General features: G+C 44.9%; 1 protein-coding gene across 1 annotated transcript in view; it reads left to right on the top strand.

Annotated features, from left to right (window-relative positions):
• Positions 1–16,568, top strand: part of DDX31 (DEAD-box helicase 31) — a gene marked incomplete at both ends in the record, with an annotated part of 42,514 nt that extends 25,946 nt beyond the window's left edge. Inside the window, 3 exons of the mRNA XM_079544702.1 lie at positions 4,633–4,744; positions 8,479–8,659; positions 16,415–16,568. Of these exons, the coding sequence (XP_079400828.1) occupies positions 4,633–4,744; positions 8,479–8,659; positions 16,415–16,568 (447 nt within the window). The remainder of the gene's footprint in view (positions 1–4,632; positions 4,745–8,478; positions 8,660–16,414) is intronic.
• Between the last annotated feature and the right edge of the window lie 682 nt (positions 16,569–17,250).

The following is a 17,250-nucleotide window of genomic DNA, read 5'->3' as shown; positions in this document are numbered from 1 at the left end:
CACGCTTATGGCATGGTCTGTCAGCTGGTTCAGCAAATACATAGAAGTGTAGATGTGCTTTGTTAATGCAGGAATTATGTAAAATAGCTTTTTGTGTCCTTTTCTGGCTAGTAAGCCTGGTTAGTAGCAGGACTGATAGAATTTGTATTTCTACCATGCTTTCAAATTGCAACATACTCTGCACATATAAATGTAAAATAGTCTGACTTAAATACTCTTTTTTTTTTTTGCCTTTCTTACTCTTCTCAAAACAAAAACAAAGGGATACACAAATAGCAACAAAATGTATTTGGAAAACAGTTGTTTACTCTCTTTTTTTTTTTTTTTTTGCTGGGTGCTGCTGCCTAGCCATGCCCTGTCATGCCAGGTACTGTGCATAAACAGGAGCCGATTCCTTTCACCTGCAGTCAAAAGTAGGATTGAACTTCTCTTTTCCCTCTGCCTTCAAAGTGAATGGTATTTGCTTGTTGACTGCACTGGAGCTGTGATAGATCCACTCTGGCTGTAGGATGGTCTGAATCTGCTGTGAGGACTTAAAAATACAGAATTATCAATTTTGATATGACTCAGAATCTTACAGAACTGAGAGTGAGAAATAGTTGATGGAAAAGAAATCTCTGCGGTTTAATGGGAATGAGATTGCAGTAGGCCTATCAATATCACATGGGCTTCTTGAGGAATTACTTGAAAAATATACTAAATGCAATCAAGGATGTTGAGTTCTATTTTATTGCCATCAGAGGCTCTGTAAGAGGTCTAACACTTTCTCAGCTGTTGCAGGGACACGTTACCAAGTTTTAAGGAAGGTTAATCTCTATTAAATTCCCTAAGTTTGCTGTAAAGGCAGCAGAGTAAGCTGGGGATGCAATGGACACTGCATAGGACAGAGAGTGAAGGAGGTCTTGTTACGAGGAGCTGAACCTGATCTAGTTGTGATGTTCCCATTCGAGAGAGAGTTAGCTTTGCTTATCAGCTCTCCATGCATTGAGTCATGTATATATTATAGTTGTGCACACAGGAATCTCATTATGATGCTCTTCGGTTCTCATTGCCTCAACTGAAGTCCATTACAAGAACCCCGTTGGAACGTGCATTTTTTGGGCTTCTGTGTGCAGCCAGGGAGCAAGCTGAAGTGCCTGTAAAATGTATATTTTATATTTAGGTGTATAAAATATATATGTGGCTATGTCTGGGTGTGTGAATGTTCACCTGCCTACAAAGAGAATAAATTTGATCTTTCAACTTTTATCGAGGGGGGCAGGGGGACTTGGTGAGTTCTGGAGGAGGTGTGTGGAGGTTGGTAAAAAGTTGTTATTAAAACAAAATCCTTCATTTTGTTTTGAAGTATAATGGAAGCAGGAGATGTTATAGCCAGGGTTTGGGGCTGGCTTTTTCTTTTTTTCCTTCCTGCTTTAAGAAAGAGAATTTCTCCACCTCAGCCTGGTTTTATTGAGTTTCTGTCCTTTCCACCATTAACAAACCTCCTAATGAAGTAAGAGGCTTTCAGTTCTTACCCTCACCTCCCAAACCTAAAAGCTGCAGTCTTTATAATCACAAGTTTCTTCTGAAAGAGGTAAGTGTGCCTTTTCCAAGCGTAGCTGTGGGGAGGTTCCCCAGTGTCCTGAGCTGGTTAAGTCACGTTATGGCCAGGCCTTTTTCTTCTTAGAGATGATAGATGCTGTTATTGATCACAGGTTATGCTAGTGGTTAGGGATCTGCCAGAATAGGTTCATTCCAAGCAAATACAGGCTAGAAAATGCTCTTCTATCCCACTAGTTCTCCATAATGACAATCATGCTTATTACTTAATGGATGTAACGAATTCATCTATGTGGGGAGTAGATCAAGCAAACCTCTGGAGTTGGCTTTTATCTTCTGGGCCTTGGAAAAGCTGTAAGGGTCTCAATTGTCCTGCTCGCCTGAACCTGGGCACAAGCAGGATTAAAGCTTGTAGAGCATAGGGCTTGGTTTCCAGTACACTTCCAGTAGCACTGCTCTGTTTGATCTGCCCAGACACTCGCATGGTGCACTGGTTTTATTTTCAGTTTGGCTCTGAGACAGTTTTAAATTTAGATTTTCGGGGTTTTTTTAATTATTTTTTAAGATGATCCTCTCTGGAAGGCAGGAATCAAACACAGATATTTTTTTTTCATGCCCATTAGGGGGCAATTTTAAAATGAGATCTGTCTCAAGGGGCTGGAGGGGATAAAAGACAAGGTGGAGATGGGAGGAGGGGAGAAGCTGTTTTGTGAGTACATTATGTTTCCTGCCATTTGCTTTTTTCATTTATTTCTCTTGGACTGACCTCACACTTTGGAAATTATGCACCTAGTTCTTTATCCCTCATTTTTGTCTTACTTTTTTTTTCCCCCAGCACCAGGAAGAAGAGATGCCTCATTTTGAAACCTAAAGGGGGGAATAAGAAAAGTCCTTTGTAATATATTGCCATATTATCACTAAATCCCCTGACAGTTGTGACACAGAAGCAAGTCACCTGTCACTTAAGCTTGAGGTCTCTTTAATTTTCTCCTGGAATTCGCACCAGGCTGTCTTTAATTTGAGGCCTTTATTGGAATTCTGAAACCTTTCTGCCTCCCCGGTGCTCAGATCTATTCTGAGTGCTGTTACAGAATGTATACAATAACCAACAGAGGGATTCAGAAGGGGCTGAAGCACTGTTTATTTAACACTCTGGAGGGATTTTCGTGCTTATTCGGTCCAGGCTACCCGGCTTTCAATATCGCTTTGACAACCGTTATGCCCTTCTCATTAATTTTAAACAGTTAAAACACAGGAAAAAGAGAAAAAGTTTTCATTATTAAAGTGCTTTACTTTTTAATAACAGAGGATTCTGTCCGCCAGGGGAAAGGGCAAACCTCACTAATTTCACATTCATATTAAAAAACGCTGGGAAGGTGACACTTTGTGCTGCCAGGAGGCTTAACAAAAGAAAAGTGATGGGGGCTAGGAGGAGCGGGCGGGTGGGAGAAAGTTTTATGTTTCACGTCAGTGGAAACTTGTTAGTCACAATGACGAGTGTCCACTTGGAGAAGGCAGCACCACTTGTAGTTTATTAAACCCTTACAGAGGCCCCTCGACTGGAAACTGTCTCAGCTGATTAATAGGAGTGTGTTAAGTCGAACCAGAAGATGACGACGAAGCAGTCTGTATTGGCCATCTCTGCGGTGCACTGGGAGATGGAGAGCAGAGACTGGCAAACTGGGAGCCTCTTACAAGTCCTTAAAACACCAGCGTTGATTTTGCTGGAGGTACAGGTGGTTCAGGCAGGGGGAGAGCAGGAATTCTGTTCCCCGTATGTGTTTGTTTCACTGGAGGATGATGCAGTGGCTGGGAGCGGTGGGATCTCAAGCTCCAAGGAAGGCACCATGCAGGGACTTTGAACTGCACTCAGGGTCTTTCTGCGAGTGGGTTTTCTGTTAGGATACAGAGCAACAGATCTGGGTCAGCAGAGCTTTTTGCATCGGGTGTCAGCAGCATTTCCTGGCTTCCACAGTCCTCAGGGTTCCCAGTCAGCGTGACATGGCACCCCTGGACTGGCAGCAGGGCAGAGGGAAGTGAGGGTTTGAGCAGCATTAGATATGCTGGGGAGGAAGATGAGGAGTTGACTAGCATCAAATTACTGTGTTGGCTCATGTGCTCCAGCTTGGATGCTGGTTCCTATTTGAGTAGCTTTTGAGAGTTGTGGTCCTTTCTTGAGGGAGGTTTGTATCCATGGATGCTTGACTTTGCACTTTGCTGTCAACTTGCCATCGAAAATGTTTTCTTCTGGTCCACATTTCCTCTGCCTTGGTAGCTTAGAAGTAGAGCTAACCTCTTTCCTCCTCCTAGTAATGGCTCGTTCCCTGCAGTGTTTGCTCTCCATTTCCTGAACCAAATCCTACAGTCCAATGATGGGAAACCTTGAGCACATTCAGAATTGCCTTTTTGGTTTAAGGAAGTTTCTTCTGCCACGCATTTGGTGCACGGGACTTACCTTACCGTAGAGGAATTGTGTGATAACGATTAGTTACATATGCCTTGTTGACAATGAGGAAACTTCATGTAGCCATCAGTAATGAGAAGCTAGGTTTGTTCTCAGGTGCTGAATTTGGCCCATTCAATCAGGCGTGGACATGAATGTAGATCTCTTGCCCTGTGCATGCTAAGAAGGGGCCAGGTGCTGTGGGGAGCTGTTCAGGAGAGCTTGAAACATCCATCTGAAAGTCCTAAGAAAAAAAAACTCAAGTCTGGCGAGGCTGGCATGGAGCCTGTGGAGAGTTACTCCAAATAACGGCAGGAGAAATGAGCAGTGGTATCTGGCCTGTTGAATCAGAGGAGAAAAAAAGAAAAAGAAAAAAAAAAAAAAAAAAAAGAGGGGGAAAAAGAAACGTGAAAGATGTTAGAAAACACAAAATTAAAACTGATTTGCTCTCCTCACCATGGAGTGCTTACTGGCTGCTTTGACTTTAACGTCTTTATCTATAATTTTTTTTTTCCTCTAGTAATATTGAGAGGATTACCTTTGTTGGCCCCTGGGTGGTTACTGTGTGATTTTACTGTTATTAAATCTATTGTAAACTGCTTCATTATTCCTGACTCAAATTCTCTCTTTCCTCTAATCCTCCCTTGTAGAAATCCTATGGCGTGGACCCTCAGGAAGTCCGGGAGCGGGCCACGGTCCTGCAGACAAAATTTGAGAATTATGTTCACTCCAGTGAGGGGACCATCCAGTGGGCCAAAAAAGGTCAGTGCATTTCTTCTCCATTATTGCATTATAGGAGTGGGGCTCGTAAGTTGCTATGATTTGCTTCAGGGAAAAGGATTGGAAGAAACCTTTCTGGGTCCGTTGGGCCCTGCAGGGGGTTGGGATGGACCCAGAAGGCTTTGTGATGATATTACATGTTAATTTCTTGCATTCCCATATTAAGTGCAAATGAGGTTTAATCTTGGCTTTCAGCAGGATTCACATCTGAGGGCTCTGACCCAATCACTTGAGCGAATAGAGTGTGTTGCTCTGGGAAGGTCAGCCTGTGCAATACCTGCTTGGTGCTTTCAGTTTTGCACCGTGGATGTTTGAAAGCTGTATGGCAGGATGTCTTAGGAGCAGCTCTCAGGCTGGTTGTTGCTGTGTGGGACGGGAGAAAAATGGGAGATCACAACTGCAAGCAAAAGCAAGCAGGAAGTAGAAAAAAACCAGGGTGGATTTAATAATAATTGTACCTAGGAATAAATCTGGAGACTGTGTGTCCATCTTTGCCTGGTCAGATATGCAGCTGCTGTGACTGTGCAGCCCTAGAAGCTTTTTCCTTCTGCTTCTCTAAAAAAAAACAAGTGAGGTGGATTTGGGGAAGAAGATGGGAAACTTGACAAAGATATGGTGGGAACTGTACTGCATATACAACCAAAGTCACATGCTAAGTGGTCCAGAAACAAGGGGGGAAGTTGGCCTTTGAGCTGTACGATGTCATCGTGTAACTGAGCACGAGGAGGCTGTTCTCCACATAGAATTTACATTCAGCATTACAATTGTATGAAATCAAGAGACGTGATTGGACCTGTTAAAGAGGTCAGAGGGGCTGTTTTTTCTGAATGTTAGCAAAACTTTTTTGATTGCACTCAGAAAACCTCTGTAGGCTGTTTATCCAGCATATGTCACTGCAGGTAAGCACACACACGCGTTCCATATGCACTTGTTGCTGACCTCAACACCAAACTTTTCCTATTTTCCTCTTTTCCTATTCCACTATCTACATATGCAAATTTTCCACTGCTGAGTGGCTTCCATAAACCCCCTCTTCCTCCTCTCTGCGCCAGGCATCATGAATAATTAACATGGCAGCTGGCTTTTGCTTTCATGGCAGACAATCAATTGGAAACCGTGCCAGAGATGCATTTGTTTCTCTCTTTTTCTCTTTTTCCCCGTTTTCTGACCCAGTCAATGTTAATAAGCAGTGTTTTGATTGCAGCTTGCTTTCAGAAGGCGAGTGGCTCCCTGCCCGCTCATCCCTTCTGCCCTTCAGATCCATATTTTTCTAACTCAGATAGTTTAGAGAAAGTGCTGCCCTTCAAACTTGATTGACTGACCAGCAGTGCGATAGCATGGGAGGAGAGCTGTGGCTGAGCCCTGCTTTCTGAAGGACAAACTTCATGGAGTGTGGAGCCCTTTTTGGAAAGCTGAAGTCTTACGTGGTGAGAGGTGTGCTGCTCTGAAGCTGCAGTGACAGGCAGAGCTCATTCTTCATGCTGCTGTGGAACCTCATGCTGCTGGAACCTTAATGCTGCTGTGGTTACAGGAAAGTAGGGAAGCAAACCACTGTTTGTGGTTGGTAGTTGAGCAGCTGCTCTCACCCTCTCTGTCCTCAGCACTGCTATGTGCAGAGGGACAGCAGCGTTACAGGAACCCACTGCTGTGGCACAAAGCCTGTGTTGGTGGTGGTTTTGGTGCGTTCTTCCTTCCTATTCCCACATGCTCTGAACAGTGGCAAAATGTCCCCACCAGCATATCCAGCCATTATCCACAAACCTATCTGACCTTCACTGTGTGTAGTTCTTTGGTTTTTCCCTTTGTCTTTCCACAACTACAATTCCATTGGAAAAGAGAGAGGAAATGGGGAAAGGACCGGCCTAAATCCATTCTCTTATATCAGTGCAAATCTGAAATCTCCCCAGACCAGCATGCATCTCCTAGGGCTGCTGTTGGGTCTCCATTTAAATCTCATGGGTGCTGTGATGAACGTTAGCAGCTCTGAGCTCCCCAGAGGTAAGACAGTTACATGAGCTGAGCTTTCACCCTGCTGATGTGGCAGGGCTGCTAGTTCAGATTTGGATTAGTCTCTCTTTCACATGCTCTGAGTCAGCGCTGGGGTTGGCAGTTTTCTGGCTGGACTTTGGGAAGTGAGGGGCCTTTGGCACTTTGATTCTCAAACGGTGATCTGGGGAATGAGTACCAGCAGCCTTTGCCATCTGAAGAACTGTGGGAGATGAGCTCAGCCTTCATAATAACAGGATCTTTAGTATCAACCATTTCAAATGCTGAAAGAAAAACAGCTATATTAACTCCAGTGGGACTGGATTCAGTGCGGGAGAGAGCTCGTGTTGTTCCTTTTGAGGAGTTGCACCCTCTCACAGCAGGTGAATTCGACCAATAACTTTGTGAAAAAAAGCAGCAGCAGAACAGGTTTGTTGAGAGCATGTGAGCTGGTTTATAAGCCCTCCGAGGGATGGCCTTCAGATGAGACAGTGAGACTTGGTGTTTGGAATTTAACATTCTCTTTTTGGGAAAATACAGGTCTCTTGATGTTCAGATGCCTCTAAAACAGTAACGTTGTGAAATTGGGAAGAAGGTGCAAAAAAACTCAATCTTTTCTTCTCATCGATTGGGAAAAGGAGTTCGCTTTGCTCAGTAAACAGAGCTTTGATGGATTCCCTGGGTCCTTCCAGGAGCTGATCTGCTAAAATGACATTTTTATTACTGTTCATAAACTCCAATCTCCTGCTGCTGCCAAGAGATTAGACATAAGCTGTGGGCAAACTTGCTGGTCCGGTGGCTCAACAGGCAAGGGCAGGAGAGGTTAGAGTTTAGAGCTTGCTGCTGTCAGGGACTGAGAGGGAGAGAGAGATGAAGGTGGTGGTTGGGGTGAGGGCTGAGGGGAGGCACAGGAGGTTTAAAAGCAGAGGAGCAGTCGGGGGATTGTGGGGAGGCGTTTTCTGAGCTGTAGAGTTTCCTTACTGAAAGTCCTTGTATTCCCTGTAGCAAAGAGGACAACCTGGGTATAATGTTACAGGTACCTTGAAGAGCAGTGCTGGTGTTCATATTAGTGGATGATTGTCTTTGGAGCAATGAGCCCTGAGGGAAGGGCATTACAGGAATATAAAGATGTGAAAGAGAAAATTCGTACGCTATCCTATTATTTTTCCCTTCTGAGAAGGTGAGCTCTGTTCTCAGAGCGATGATGAGTCAGGAAATCCATCTGGTTCTCATGTATTTATAAGGGACTATCTAGTAACTGGTGAAAAATGCATGGGCTGCTGGGATTGTAGTATTGGAGGAGCCTTCCTGTGCCACTTCCATGCTTCCATTTCCCTTTCTTCATCCCTCTATCCCTCTATTCCCTGTTTCACCCTTTCTGCTACCTTTTGATGTCAGCAACTCTTCATATGAGATGTGCTGCAGACGTTGCCCTCTGTGGCAGAAGGGGCATTCTTACAAGAGGCAAACCTAATGCAACCTAATGTAGTGTTGTTTCAGTTCCTAACCCTTCTTCACCACCTTTCTTCTCCTTATGGGATTGTACCAGTGCTATGTACAACCTTCACAGATTTTTAACATACCAACCTTATTCACCAGCTGCTGACCAGAAGGTGTCCCAAAGGACAAGACCAATGTCCTTTCAGCTGGAACAGCTGAATCTTTAAGTATATATATATAAAGATGCAGTAGCAAACAGAATTCACTTGTTTTTTTTTTTCTCTCCCCAGCACTGCAGTCTTTTCTTTGTGCCTACACTGCCTATCCCAGAAGCCTTAAGCACATCTTCCACATCAAATCTATCCACCTGGGTCATGTGGCCAAGAGCTTTGGCCTGAGAGATGCTCCCCAGAACCTGACTACTCTTCCAACTGCTAACTCAAAGAAGAAAACCAAACTAAAAGCAAAAAGGTAGGCCAGCTTGGTGTTCTCAAGCCAAGGGATGCCATGTGCCAACCCAGGGTATGCATTGCTCCCTGAAGTTATTGTGGTTGCTCCAGGAGTTCATATGTGATTGCTGAGAGGCTAAATCATGCTGAGCCATTGGCTTAGGTTGTGCTCTGAGCTATTGCTTAATTCTCTGTTTTTCCCCAACAGCTGTAGAATGCCTAAAAATTATGTGTATTAAACCAGCTTGGTTGAATATTTGAATGTGAATTTAGTTTAAAAAAAAATAATAATAAATAGCTCACTTTGTAGTTTTGCTTCTGATAAAGATGATCTTTTCTTGAAGGAAGGCGTTAAGTGTGGAGCAGTGCCTCCATGGACTCGCCTGGGTTTTGCTGCACCTTTTCTGTTTTTTTAATGCTTGAAACACAAGCAGAAGCAGCCTAACTTTTATTTATTTATACTTAACTCCAGAACTACTTTGAAGGATCAGGAAGGGCACAGGCACTGTTCCAGAGCGAAGCATGAGATTTCCCATATATTGGAGTGGTTCTCTGCCTTGCACAGGCCGTGGTTGTGATAGAGCTCCAGCAGCAGTCCTGTTGGAGCCAAACATTTCTGCAGTAGAAGCTGCCAGGATTTTCCATTCACATCCTCGTTTCCAATCTCACAGTCCTACACAGATCTGTGATTCCTGGCTTGGGAGCAACTGCAGTAGCATCTCTGCCCTCATCCCTGACTAGGGAAAGTCTCTCAGACAAAGCTGTGTGCATAATTGCTTGCTGTTGGTATATGGAGTGATAAAAGCATCAAGGAAACTGCAGAGGAATGAGTATTTTCCCTTTTCAAGTTTGACCGTTCTCCTTATTGTAATCCAAGGCAGTGTGAGTGGTGATTTATCTCACAATACACTTCTTCCTTCTTGGCCTTGACAAATACCAGTCATTCTCCCCTGTCTTATAGGTGTGCCTTTCCTGCATCAGGAATCTGAGATTCCCTGTCAAACCTGGAGGAGAAAAGCCCCAGGTGGTCTCCTCTCCCTGAGATGGAGCTGAAAATGCTCGGTACCTCTCACCCTAGGTGCTTTGAGGTGGTTCCACGAGACAAATAGTCCTCCCTTCTGAGATCATAACATTAAGCTCTTGCAGTCTTCCCCAACACGACAGCGGACTGCAGACTTCTGGCTTGCCTGTAAAATCACTGCAATAATTCAAAGGAAGAAAAATCTTTCTTTTCCTGGTATCAGTTGTGACTCCTTCCATGTAATTGTTGCTGCAAACCCCATTAGCCATGCAATTAAAGCACTAATCCACTTAATTGTTCCTAGGCTGGTGACATCTCTTGCACATGTATGTATTTTGGAGGGGGGAGGAAAAACAAAAAAAAAAAAAAAAAAAAAGGAAGAAAGAATGGGGAAAGGATTTTAAAATAGAAAGTCGGAGACAGCATTGTCCTGCTTTGAGAAGCCACCAGGGACAGAGCACCGATCTGCCTCCTGCTTCAGCTGACCCTCACCAGCAGATGGGCAACAGGATGGGAATGCCCCTGTGAGGGGGGATTTAACGGAGCTTTATTTCAGGAAGAATAGCCTGATTAGCTGATAAAGAGCATGTAAGATGGTATGGGGTGGGCTTTGATGTCTTGCTGGCCCAGCAGGGTGTCGAGCTATGACTGACAGTAGCGTGTCACAGGATTACTTGGCCTGCAACAATGCCTCTCTGTGTTCCTATGATGTTGCTATTCTGTTAGAGCTACTTTTTCCCTTGTTACGCACCTCTTCTAGACAGCATTCCTCCTCCCCAAGTCTTCATCCTATTATAGTACAGACAAGCTCAAGATACAGTAGGTAGTTCAGGCACAGGATGCGTGGGGTTGGGGGATGTGGAGGCGTTGGAACAAATGGTCAGAGTGATTTGAAAGCTCATTTGCACATGGGTCATACAATTGCAGCTCAAGGCAAGTGGGCAGACTTTGCATGGGTTTGTCACTGCTCAAGCTCCAGGACACCTGAGAACATCTGGGAAGCTAAAATGCTGCAAAAATACTCCACTGTCATACAACTGTTATTGCCTGTGAAACTTAGTTCTAATTAACTTTGGTTAAAAAAAAAAGGTATATTAGTATTTAAGGGACAGCTTAGAAAAAGGGTGAATACAGATTCAAATTCAGTATCTGCTAACATAAATCCAAGATAGCTCTGTTCATTTGCAGAGGATTGCTTTCGAGTTCACACTGACATAGCAGAGAGCAGAATTTAGACTGCCATAAATGGTTTTGAATTGTAATGTGTGGGGCTTGAAATGATAGCACTGTAGGCATGGGGCAATCTTTTTAATTGTATTTCTCACGTGGTACCGTGAGTGTTGGTTGTATTACACATTGTCTCCAAACATCTGATACTTGTTTTAATCAGTCTGCTCACTAAGGCCTCATCTCTCAGCACCTGCCCAGAGAAGAAAGAACAGTTGAAAGTAAAGGCAATCATTAAATGTTTCTTTAAGAGGACAAAGAAAAGTTGTCCTCGTTTCTTTTGAAGTCTCCTTTTGCGCTTAGTGCCTCCTTAGGGAGCCTGGTTGGGGAAGGTGGGACAGGAAGATGTGGCAGCCAGGTGTGTGATGGTTCAGTGCTGGAATGTGGAAGCAGCCCTCTCCTGAACAAGTGTAGAAAACTTCCATGTTTTTTTTTTTTTTCTTAATCTTTTTGTGCAAAACTGTCCCCTTAGCCATAGCAGGCTTTGGAAAACCCAGTCTGAGGATGGCAAAATCACATACTTGTGAATTCTTTGGAAGCTGGAATGCTGTATTTATGTAAGCTGCATAAACCAGATACTGTATATTGAGTTACAGTACATCAGCTTAGTAAGTGCCTGGGCTCGTGCTTTTACTGAAGGGTAGATGCAAGGAAGCTGATCCCACTTCCATTGAGGGATTAACTGTCTTTCACTCACTGCAGAGAAGCAGCTTGCACAGGAAGCAGCTGACGTGCCCAATAGACATGTCTTTTGACTCCTTCACAATGCAGATGCTGAGGACCTATTGCCATTCCCCCAAGCCTCCCTGTGCTGCTCGGCGTTTTGCACTGTGAATCAGCAGGATTTTATGGGATTCTGTGGGGTACTGGTGGCCTGTTTCTTTTCCCTATTGATCTCTCTGGAAGCCAGAGGGTTTCACCATAATGGGGAGTCACAACTTAATTTGCCTGGTTTGTGAACTCGTGCCATTACAAAGAAAGAGGTAAGTCCTTAAGTTCAATGGATTCTGTGGAACTCATTGCTGCAGGAATGCTCAGAAAGATTGAATATTAAATATAGTCATTGCTGCTGCAGCATCTGCATTTAAAAATGTATATATAAAAACTAAGGTGAAAATCCCCTCTACTCCAAGGTTAAGTCGAAGCTCAGGTAATATGGGATCAAAGTAAGGCACACAGGATGGCTCTGCTTGAGGGGATTGATTTACATCATTATTACACCAGCATTGCTCTGGATATGAGTATTGTTAGGCCCTTAAGGTTTTGGCTGCAAGATTGTTATCCAGTTTTGTCTCTATGTGTAGCTGAAATAATCGACTTTGGTCGGTGTGCAGTGAACTTTACTGTTTGGCTGTCTCAATGTGGACACTGCTCTGCTCTGACTGCTGCAACAGCACTTGATGCTCGGTCTGACCAAGTGATAATTATGTGCATTCTGCTCAAGGCAGTGTTTGTATCAGCAGATAAGAGGCCCTAGTCTGTCTGTTGGGAGCAGTGTAGGATTGCTGATGAATTTCTTGCCCCCACTCCACTAAAAACAGCAATGGAGAAACCAACGCAAGCAGGGTTGCGTTGGCTGCAGATGGTTTGTCCAGCTCTGTAAGTAGAAAAAGCAGGTGTTGCAGCAGCCTTGGCCCAGAGGTAACCCAGCTCTGCTGCTGGCACAGTTTCAGAGAGCTGCTGGAGATGCTGTCAGGCAGATTGATGGCGCGTTCCATGTTGAAATGCCTTCTGATAAATGAAACAACCTACCTCAGTCTCCTCCAAAGACACACCATGAGTTCTGGGACTGTGCGTCAGAACTTTTTACTCTGTCTTTCTCAGCTGAAGCAATTTGGGAACCCTTGGTTGCTGCAGATGCTGCAAGTTGGCTAAAGGTCGTCACACTTGCTGCACTGCATCACACCAGCATTCCACAGAGCTCAAGACAAAGGAACAGCCAGCAGTAGTGACCGAGAGGAAGGAGAAGAAAAAGCATGCTCTTCATTTAGGTAAAAAGAGGCTCAAATCTTCTCAACCATCAAATGATGTCTGAGTAACCACGCACACGTGGGTGCAGTGCTCTGGCTGTGGGAGCTTTTAGTTGAGAGATCAGCTTGCGATTCAGCTCTGCAGTGAGGCAGATATATCACTGTGATGCACAGACTGGGGATTTTGGCATGAAAATCAAAAATGGCTTCAGATGCTCAGTCCTTTTCTTAGCATTGTCCCTCGGTCCTTTCACACCTGAGTGTGTGAGAATCTCCCCATCCATGATGAGGTTTAGTAAGCATGGTGGTGACGGGTTGTGGTTGGTGTGGATGATCTTAGTGCTCTTTTCCAGCCTCAGCGATTCTATGATTTGAACACACGTGTTGCAGTCATGTTGGGAGGTTTTTTGGTTGTTTTTTTTTTATGTCAACAAAGATCTGCATGGATGTTTTTTTGTTTTGTTTTGTTTTTATGATACTCTGAAGCAGAGCAGTGAATTGAATTATGGAATTGAAAGGAATTGCAATCCAAAATTGTTAGGATTTCCTTTGGGTGGAAGGCTGGGCAGCTGGTCACTGCAGACAGTGACACAGGGAAGTCAAATAACTTGTGTGCAGGGATAAGTTGCTCCTAATGTGCACATTGGGGCTGTTTCATTTTCTGAGTTACGGTTTCTCTATTCCTGTCTTGCTTTCCCCCAGCTAATAAAACTAGCTATTTTCTCATCCATTTGAGCCTTCCTTTCTCCTTTAAGCCCTGCTGAAATCTTGGCACCGTAGCACATCGAGATGGTCAATCATTAGTGATTTTTTTTTATTTCTTATTTTTCTCTGCAAGCTCCCCTTCGTTTCAGTGTCTTGTAGCTCCCCACCAAAACACTGACTCTGGTTTGGAAGGAGGAATTTAAAGGGCTGTGGATTTCTCTGCCCGTTATCAACATGATGTGTTCTCATTAGAGCTCAATACAGCATGATATCTAGACATGAGATCACAGAAAGAGATGCTGACAATCCATGTGTTTATCCAGTGATGGGAACATGGGTTCTGTCTGTGTTGCAAATGTGTCTTACGTTTCCAGCCGTTCTGTGAAGCTTTTTGCCAGGCATTGCCACACAGCTCTGTTCAATTAGCATCACTCCAGCCCTCGGCAACTGGGAAATACAGACATCCTGGGTTATGAGGTGGGAGAATGGACATGAAGGACAAAGAGGTTAAATACTTTGCCCAGGGATGCTCAGAGTTGAGTGCTGAGGTCTCTCTCCATTCTCCTGGGCTTTGCGTCATAACCACAGGGCACCTTTCCTTGTTAGCTTGGCTCCTTTAGCAGAGCCCTGGAGACTTTGGCCAGTTGAGCAGAGAAGGGAATGCACAGTTAGCAGCAGCACAGCAGGGTTAAGGATCTGGACGAGGATCCTGACCTGGTGCACTTTCCCTGCATGCTGTCACTACAGCCTGTCACTGTTGCTGGTGCCTCTTACATCTTGTGGTTAATCGAGGCCTTGACAGCTGTTTTTCTGCTTTCAGTGATCAGCACAGGTTCCACAGCACAGCTCCATTGATTTTTGTGGCACTCGTTAGAGGGGCAAGCCTCTCTTTTTGCCCCCCCCCCCCCCCCCCTCCTACATCCTTATTTTTCGGTGTACAGCTGATCACCCCAGCAGGAGGTATTGATTTACTAATTGGGCAATGATTTCACCTGATTGATAATAACGTGTTGGACAACCTCCCTGCTGAGCTGAAATTCAGCCTGGCAGCTACTGGTGGATTGCTTGTCCTTTTGCAGCAGATAGTTCCATGTTGTTGAGTAAACTGATCTGTTGCTTGGTAACCCTGAATTACTGTAGTAAACACTTGGGGACACACCAAAAGTGTCAAATAGAAACTTTGTCAAGTGATGGAGGGGTCTGGGCAGGGAATGCAGCTGCAGAGGTACCCTACAAAGTTACTCCAGCATTGCTGGGTGGCTGAGGGTACATCTTGCACTGGTGCTGTGCCTGCACCCCCTGGAGCCCCTCTGTGTAGCAGTGCCACGTAGGTGTAGGAAGGCAGTTTGACAAGGTGCATCTGTGGAGGTACTGTAGGTAGGGCTTTACCAGCAGCATAATTGCTTCACTGGAGCTGATTCTGTCTTTTTCCCTTAGTTTCTTCAGGTTTCAAAATAGGCAGTGGCTGTGTGCCTTATTTCTCTGCTATGTCCAGTCTCTAACCCTTCTGCCAGCACAGAGTTTGGGTCTTAAATTAGTGAGAGAATGGAGGCTGCACCAAAAATAGCAGTTTTCTCTCCTGTCTTCCGGGTTTCATATGCTAGAGAAACCATCTTACAGAAGTAATCATCACACCATCCTTCTTACCATTCAGAGCCTTCCTCTTGAACACAGTCCAGCTGTGGGAACTACACAGGGATGGAAAATGAGATGTGGAAAAGGGGCGAGCAGATATCCCAGATAGACAAGTGTTTGCTTCCCTTCCCTTCCTTGCACACTGGGCCTAATGAATGAGTTCAGCTGTCGCTGCAGCCAAGGTTCTGTGGTCCCCACCATGGTTCTGCACACCTGAAGGCGCTGTGAGGGGCAGTGCTGTATGGCTGAACCCTTTAGGACTGCTGAGGTCCCTGTGTTATTAATGATGTGTGCTGGAGTGCATATGGAGCTTCTGTTGTATTCCTTCGTTTACTTAGGTGGACCCCTGTTTACTTCTCAGGAAAGGTTTGAGATCTGATTCTGGTCCTTGCAATAAACCAAAGAGTGGGATGTGCAGACCCAGTAGCTGTGGATGTCCCCTCGTGCCCAGGACTGTGGGAATGCTATTGGGAACAGTGGTCCTGTGCTGAAGAGGCTGCAGTTCAGACAGATAAGAGGGAGGGAGCAGCAACAAGGATGAAATTTGCCCAAGGTCACAGAGCAGGACAGTGGCAGAACTTGTGGTAGAAAAATGCTGAGTGGGGTTTTTATATTTATAGCTGGCAGTTTAGGGCTGCAGGGAGATCCACGTCGGAGTTTAGAGGCTGGGCAGAATGTGGCTTCCCTTGCAAAAGCTGGTCTCTGGAGAGGGAGTGCTGCAAGGTGCGTGTGATGTCTGCAGGACAGTGCAAGGGAAGAGTCTGCCGTGTTACACTCTTGAAATCATTTTTTGTTGATTGTTTGTTTGGGATTTTTGCTTTCAAGCTATGGATTTCAGCTCTGTTTGTAAAATGCTTCCATTGTTCGGTGTCTTAGAGCTCTTAGTCTTTTTCATTATTATTACAGTTTTCAAACTGCTGTGTCACCTAATTCATCAGCCTTCAGCACAACCTTCCCTCCTTCTCCCCACCACCCCTGCAAGAGCATTTGTACAGAACAAAGGCTTGCTTTTAAAAACGGCATGATATTTTGCCACCTTTGTGAAAACCTGTCACAACAATATCTAATTTTGCATGAGACGGAATTTCAAATCAAGCCTCAAGAAAAGGAAGCTGTTCTTCTGCTAATGCGCAAATGTCACTTTCCACAGCTGTAAAATAAGTAACCCACCTAGCAGAGCAAAGCAGAATCTAATTCCTGTTACCTTCCTCCTGCCCAGGTCTGACCTTCTCAAGAAGACTCGTGGCAAACATCGCCTGGCTGAGATCTTGCGATCTGAATATTCCAGTGGGATGGACAGTGGTGTATCCAAGGTCAAGAAGAAGAGGAAGAAAAAACAGAGAAAAACTGGCGACCAGCAGACCCCAGAGTGAGCCAGGACCTCCCAGTCATTTGCTGCACAACCTGCTGGAGTTACCTCAGCCAGAGGTCAGGCTGGTCTGCCAGACTGACTGACGTGGTTCAGTTTGTCAGGCAAAATGGGGAGGGGTCTTGGGGATGCTGACCTCCTCCTTCTTATCCCATAGTTCCAAATGGAATTGAATCCAGACATGTCCTGTTGCACTGCTGCAATTATATGTGGCTTCCTGAGGATGCAGCTTGTTTCTAAGGTGATATTTTGCGAGAAAAATAAAAGAGTTTAATTACGGTTTTCTGAGAAATGTGGTGTCTGTGTAACCTCAGAGTGAGACAAGCGTGTTCAGAAAGGAGACTTTCCTATGTAGAGGACCCATAGAAACACTCTACAACCTGTTTGCTTGCTTATTTTTAGCCAGAGAAGCAGTGGTGGAGAAGGTGTTCAAGGTGCACATTTAGGAGGAGGGAGAGGAGGCTGCTGCTGTCCAAGAGGATACTCTGCTCCTGTTACAGGTAACAGAGTCGCTGCCACCTTCCCTCTGTGCACGGGGGCAGAAGCTGCCCCTGGACACCGTTACTCAAATGCTGCCACCTCCCAGCAGCGTCCCCAGTTTCAGTGAAATTGGTCTGCTTTTGGAGAGCTCTTCAGTGTGATGACACACGGTCCCTTTGGGGCAGAGCTCATGGGCACAGAACTTC

This window comes from Tetrao urogallus, assembly GCF_951394365.1.
Source record: "Tetrao urogallus genome assembly, chromosome: 19".
NCBI classification, from domain to species: Eukaryota; Metazoa; Chordata; class Aves; order Galliformes; family Phasianidae; genus Tetrao; species Tetrao urogallus.
Note: the sequence above shows the minus strand (reverse complement) of the source record. Positions and strands in the feature narration are given on the sequence as shown.